Here is a 6446-nt window from a genome sequence, read left to right on the forward strand (position 1 = left end):
TAACGGGTCCCTATTTTGAAAATTGGGGCCCGTTGTTAAATCCAATGAGCAAAAAATGAAACGGGCCCCTGTTTTATAAACGGGGGCCCGTTATGTAAAATTTGAATTCACAACCCACCACTTGCCTTGGGATTAGGCTCGGGATAGGCCTGGGATGGCCACACCTGAGACATGAACCTACAAATTCAAAGATCCATGAATGAAAGCACAAATATGATGAAATGAAATAGTTTACGTGCCTCTAATCAAAGAATTTTTATACGGAATTGAAACCCATTTCAAATTATACTGTCTAGATTCTAAACATGTAAATTAATTTAAAAATTGATTATTTTAACTATTTTTCATTTAATTTATACTAAATCAGGGTCATAAATTTCAAATATTAACTAATTTTCTTAATTTAATAACTTATTTATTTTAATGAATTTTGAAAAAAAAATTATATGTCATCAATCTACACAAAATTCTTTTCAATTTTTAAAAAAAAGAATTTCAAAAAATACTAAGTTTACGTCAAATTATGTGGGTCGTACATGTCAAATTTTTAAAAAGATAATTACGGCCATTAAAAAATTAAATAAAAAAAAAATATTTGAAAAAAAAATACAAAAAAATATGCTCATCAATCTTCAGTGTGTTACAAACCATTTCCCAAAACAGTTTGAGAAAATAATTTTAATTGTGTCAAAAAGTGTGGGTCGTACACATGCATGGTATGGTCCTGAAACAAGCATTTTTAAAACATATTTTTTATAACTTCATTCAAAAAGTTATTTTTTATTATGTGGGTATTAAAATAAATTACATATTTGAAAAGTACACTCAGAGAGCTATCTTTTATATTACTAACTTTTTTCAAGATTCAATCTCTAAGTGTTTCAAAATTTAAGCTCAAGTGAGACAAAATCTGAAAAACAGGGAAAACACTTCCACTTTTTGGCCAAAAAGTGGACTCATCTTCTTGCACTGACCCAAATGTAAATTTCTATAGTAACAATGCCTAAATTGATATGAGATGGGATCCTTATTGCTCCAAAATGAGGGGTATGTATAGGATTTCCAAGGCCAAAACTGAAGTGGCAGGAATCGACGGTCCAAATCTGATCTGAAGATATCAAGGGCCAAGATTGAGGAAGTTGGAGAAGAGGTTGGAGGAAGGGACACTTGTCATCTCTATGGTGACAAGTGTCAAGGAGCCTTGCTCATGAGAGGGCAAGTGTCCAAGGGAGGAGACGTGGAAAAAGTGCCATGTGTCTCAAGGAGAGAATATCCACACCATGGGAGGTTAGGATAAGGAGGTTAGAATGTGCAAGATAGGATAGGGTTAGTTAGACCAAAGATTAGATTGAATGGGTTAAGTTAGGGGATGGTTAGGTTGGGTGGTTAAAGTTAGGAGCCATGTGCTCATCTGAATTTAGAAATTCAAATATTTGGAAAATGGTAATTATTCTCAACAAACTTGGGTTTGTTAATCTTAATTAGGGATTAGAAGAATTGCTTAATATGGGGAGACATTAATTAATTTATAATTAATTAATCAAAGGGGGATATGAGATGAACTATATAAATAAATCATTTAGATTTATTTACTAGTAGATGAATAGAGAAATTAATTAAATTGCTTGTGAATTCAATTAATTGGGAAGGGGAATTAATCAAATATTTGTGTATTTAATTAACTATCTTCAGACCATTTTTAGGTGTATACAATAATTATTATAACATTATCATATCATTATATTTTTATTTTATATTTGTTCTTATCCTTATCCTTGAAAAAAAATTACATTTTATGTACAGACACTTTCAATCCTCCATGCTTCCATTGTAATATGTGTATCAACATAAATATTAAATAAAAATAGAAATATTTTAAAAAACAAATATACCTCATAATAATATGTTTAGAAATATAATTTTTAAATTAATAGTAGAGAATAATTAATCTAGTTAAAAAATATATTTTATAAATTTTTATTTTTAACAAATCTATTTCTTTTGATGATTTTCCTTCAACCTAGGAAGCTCTAATTATTCCATCTTCTTTATCTTTGTTGACCTATTCCTTTTGTGCTACAATATTAACTTGACTACCTCCTTGTTTTTCTATACTAACCTCCACTTTACCTTTTTTTGTTGTGCAACCTCAACCAAAACCTATTAAGATATTTAGGTAATCAACATGAATAGACCACAACATGATCTATCTTAATGGAAATTCACCTTCATATTTTCATGAATTTATACATCTTAGTTGATGTAACATGAACAAAATAGATAAATAAAGAATTGTGCATTTCTAACCTATGATGTGTATGATAGTATCTATAAATATGAGATGCTAAAAATCAATATGAAATTTTCTTAGGATGGTGTCCTTAAATACATAACATTAAACACATATGTTGAAATATTTTGCATGCATGCCAATAGTTAATTCTCATATTTTAGAGTTACTATTCCTAAAAGGTAGAATTTTAAATTTTGTAACTAGATATTAGAATGTGCATAAGTTATAGCCTAGGAGATGAGACCATAGATGTGATATAGTCTAAGATAGAAAATATACAAAGAGTAGAGACAATGTTGTTTCAAATTGGGAAGTTAGTATATATGAATGCTAGATTCAATATTGATATGAATGAATGTATTAAAAATTCCAAGATAGATAGTCACGTTGTGCATCAATAACATCCACAAAAAATGAGATAAATTAGAAAGAAAATTGTAAATTATAAAAGATTTATTATTTATAAAAAATAATCAAGAGAAAGTGCATAACACTTATGAATGGAGCACTTATTCCCATCATTCATTCACTAGTAGGGGAGAATTATTTTACTTATTTTATTGAACATTATTGTAACAATCTTATAGAAGGGGAACTTATCCTCATAAAATTAGAGTAGGGGGGAATTTGTTTTTTTAATTCATTGAATTTGGTTACATTCTTATATGGTAGTGTCATGTGATTTGTTATCTAAGTTTGTTGTTTAAACCTTAGCAACATAGGCTATCCTTTGTAAATGTTGAATCTATAATATTGGAGCTACTACAATTTAGATATCAAATAGAGGTTATGAAAATAAAGGTGCTAAAATTATGTAGCTAGTGCATACTAAAATAAATGTCACATGGTTCAATACAATTCATTCCCTTCTTTTTACGTTTTCTTCCAAATTTACCTCCACAATTTTTCTTAATCAACTAAAATAAATACCCATATCCGCAATTCATGTAATTACACAACATATGAACATGAGAAAGGGTAATATATTCAAACTTTTAAATTTTATCCACAATAACAATATATTTATTCTTGATAAGAGTTTAAATATAATCTCTAAACTTAAAATAATGGAAGTTGGAATGAAGAACACTATAAAATGGGAGCAACAATCATTGAAAGACAAATAAGAAAGAACATGTCATTTTTTGTCAAAAAGCAATTCTATTCAAAATTTCTTAGCCTTATATAGATTGACATGTTCAATAATTTTCTATTTGTTGAATAGCATTTTCTTCATTTTTGAACAATTTCTTTTAATAGTCACATGTCATATTCCAAATATTATTTTTATGCTTATTAAAATATTTAATAAAAGATGATTTCGACAAACAATAATATATTGATGTGTAATTACATCTCTCATTGATTACTTTTGATAGAAAACCTTTTTCTTCAAATATTTTTGTAATAAACTTATTGAAAACAAAAATATCATAAAAAGACTTAACTTTTAAAAAAATATACAAACACTTTCAAAGGATCGTGTGCTGACGACTAATCAAAATAAACTAAATTATAACATAGGACCTTACTCTTGACCATGCAATTGTTTAATTACGTTGGATTTGGGTGTAGATTGAATTGGTCAATTACACATTTACGAAAACGAAAATGAACAGTTCCCCATTCATGGGGATTCCTAGGACAGACTTTCTTTCCTATTAAAGAAACAAAAATAAATAAATAACGTAGAGAGATCTACAATAACGTGGATGATGACCCGGCTTGATTCAAAATATTTAACCAGTAACCAAAGCCATCGCAATCATCATCATTACTCTGCAACTCTAGATTATTGAGTATATGGTGATCTTTGTCTGCATCATCCATGCAGCTCAAGAAATTGTGAGCTTCCCACATTACTTCATATGTGCTTATTTCGGTTTCATGATTATATCTAATTGGCTCATCAGAAGAATTTGTACAACTGGATTCAAACCAATCTAAACTTGAACTTGAATCTCCATTTACAAACTCCCTGTCTATACTATTTATAGATGAAAGGATTCCGCTTGACAGATTGTATGAATCATAGAATGTGTCCGAAGAATTAGAAATTCTGGTGGGAAAATCAACCATGGCCTTTGCCCGAATTAGACCTGAATTGCCCTCCTCCATTGATGGACTTTTCTCACTACAGTGGGAGTAATCAAGCGAGATAAGATTGTGCTCCGCCTTGGGTGACTTTGAATGATGTGTTACTGGATCGAGTCCCACTCTTGAAACCCGCTTCTTCAAGCGAGTATTCCACACATTCTTTATCTCGTTATCTGTTCTTCCAGGCAGACGTGAAGCAATAGCCGACCACCTGTATTTTATATAACACAATCCAATAACATCAGCCAAGGATATGGTGGAACAAACAAAACAGTAAGAAATATTATGAACAATGATCAAACCTGTTGCCCAGAAGTTGATGAAGCTTAATAATAGTCTCTTCCTCTTCAGAAGTAAAATTCCCATGTTTAATTTCTGGTCTGAGGTAATTAACCCACCTTAGACGACAGCTTTTACCGCATCTTAAGAGTCCTGTCATTACCAGAGAAGAATACTTATCAGTTTTAGACTGCAAAAAGAAAAAGAGTCCTGCCATTAAATTAGCGTGTAGAATTGAAACCTGCTTGTTTAGGGACTGCACGCCAGTTCCCATGGCCATTCATGCGAATAAAATGAATGAGTATTCGATCTTCTTGAGGAGACCATGGGCCTTTGTTTAGTCCGATTTTATCACAGCAGGGAGCTCGGCCCATTGTTTTGGTTTGCACTTCACATATACCCAGATGCAACTCTTATATACCCAGTCACACAGTCGCAGTTGCTCAAAATTTCTGGGCAAGTCACAATGAATAAAAATTTCAATTTTGTAATTTTGAAAGGAATGAGTCCACCCTTTTTTGAATATTACTGGATCATTTGGACAGATTCGTAGTGCTAGTGTTGACTGTTTCACAGCAAATTGTGCCTGCTAGGTAAAACCTGTCTTTATCACTATTAATTTATTTGTAGTGTTGGACTCTTGTTCTTTATTTTGTATTTATTTATATTATAATTACTTTTATAAATATAATTTATTAGATTATAATGTTTTTAAAAAATAATTTATTGATATATAGATTGACTTGATATATTTGTACCATGTAAAACAAATTATGTTATTACAATAATTCAAAGAGGAAATCCATCTGCAATCAAAGAAATGTTCAACAAAAATTTATAAATTCACTTTCTATTAATAAAATATTTTAGAAATATAATATAATATAATCATTTTCATATCATTTTTATTGATAGTTCTTATTTAATATTTTACTTTATTTTAATAATTAATTATATATATATATATGATACATTTATTTGGATGAATAATACGAATTATTTAAAAGTTAATTGTAACCACGTCAAATCCCCCACCCTAAAAAAGAATATAGAATGTATGCAAGAAGTCCTTAGATGATACCTTTTGTAAGCCTATGCAAAAGAAGTTTTTTTTTAATCTTAATGTGGGAACGATATAAGATTATTTGACAATGTGAGGGAGTCTGATGCTCTGAGTTTGTTGTAGGTGTCATTGATTTTGAGTGGTAGTACATGTATGTGCATGCATCTACATGCATCTCTAATGCTTATGATTGCCTTTCTTCTGCTTGTTGATAGGATTTTTAACTGTGTTTAAGTAGGTGGATCGAGTTAGAAGGGATGCTTATGTATGTCTCTATTGCTTCCTCCTATCTTAGAAATGTCAAGACATTTATAGTAAGCTATTTTATAGGTAGTTTTCAATGAGGTTTGCACTTTCTAGGAGACTACCAATGGGTAGTTTTCATAAATTCAAAGGAAACCATGGACAAATCCCTCCTCATTCTATAGGACAAGTTGCAAGACATCATAATCATGATGTCTGATGGTCTAGATGACACCTTAAAGAGCATCATTATCCAGATGTTAGATGGGAAGCAAAGAAACAACTAATAGGATCATATGCATCTCTCGAAACAAGAAATTTGGCTTTGTTTCCAAATAACATTCTACTTCATGTGTTAGGTTTGGTATCAACTCCAAATAATATTCCTCTTTGTGGAGTCCCCTTTAATCAAATGCTTTGTCAAAAGAACTCATCATCTGCTAAGACATTATAGCTTCATAATAATTGTAG

General features: G+C 30.3%; 1 protein-coding gene across 1 annotated transcript; it reads right to left on the bottom strand.

Annotated features, from left to right (window-relative positions):
• Positions 1–3991: 3991 nt before the first annotated feature.
• LOC131873574 (transcription factor MYB13-like) lies at positions 3992–5043 on the bottom strand. The gene is made up of 3 exons (XM_059216405.1): positions 4911–5043; positions 4693–4822; positions 3992–4601 (listed from the first exon to the last, which is right to left on the bottom strand). Exons 1-3 carry the CDS (start codon positions 5041–5043, stop codon positions 3992–3994), a joined length of 873 nt encoding a protein of 290 aa, XP_059072388.1.
• Between the last annotated feature and the right edge of the window lie 1403 nt (positions 5044–6446).

This window comes from Cryptomeria japonica, unplaced genomic scaffold (genome assembly GCF_030272615.1).
Source record: "Cryptomeria japonica unplaced genomic scaffold, Sugi_1.0 HiC_scaffold_2306, whole genome shotgun sequence".
NCBI classification, from domain to species: Eukaryota; Viridiplantae; Streptophyta; class Pinopsida; order Cupressales; family Cupressaceae; genus Cryptomeria; species Cryptomeria japonica.

Excerpts from the sequence above, each read along its gene's own strand:
- LOC131873574 (XM_059216405.1), bottom strand. The coding sequence starts at position 5,043 with ATGGGCCGAGCTCCCTGCTGTGATAAAATCGGACTAAACAAAGGCCCA. Across the intron at positions 4,823-4,910 it reads TGCAGTCCCTAAACAAGCAG|GACTCTTAAGATGCGGTAAA; the intron begins GTTTCAATTCTA and ends TGGTAATGACAG. Across the intron at positions 4,602-4,692 it reads CATCAACTTCTGGGCAACAG|GTGGTCGGCTATTGCTTCAC; the intron begins GTTTGATCATTG and ends TATAAAATACAG.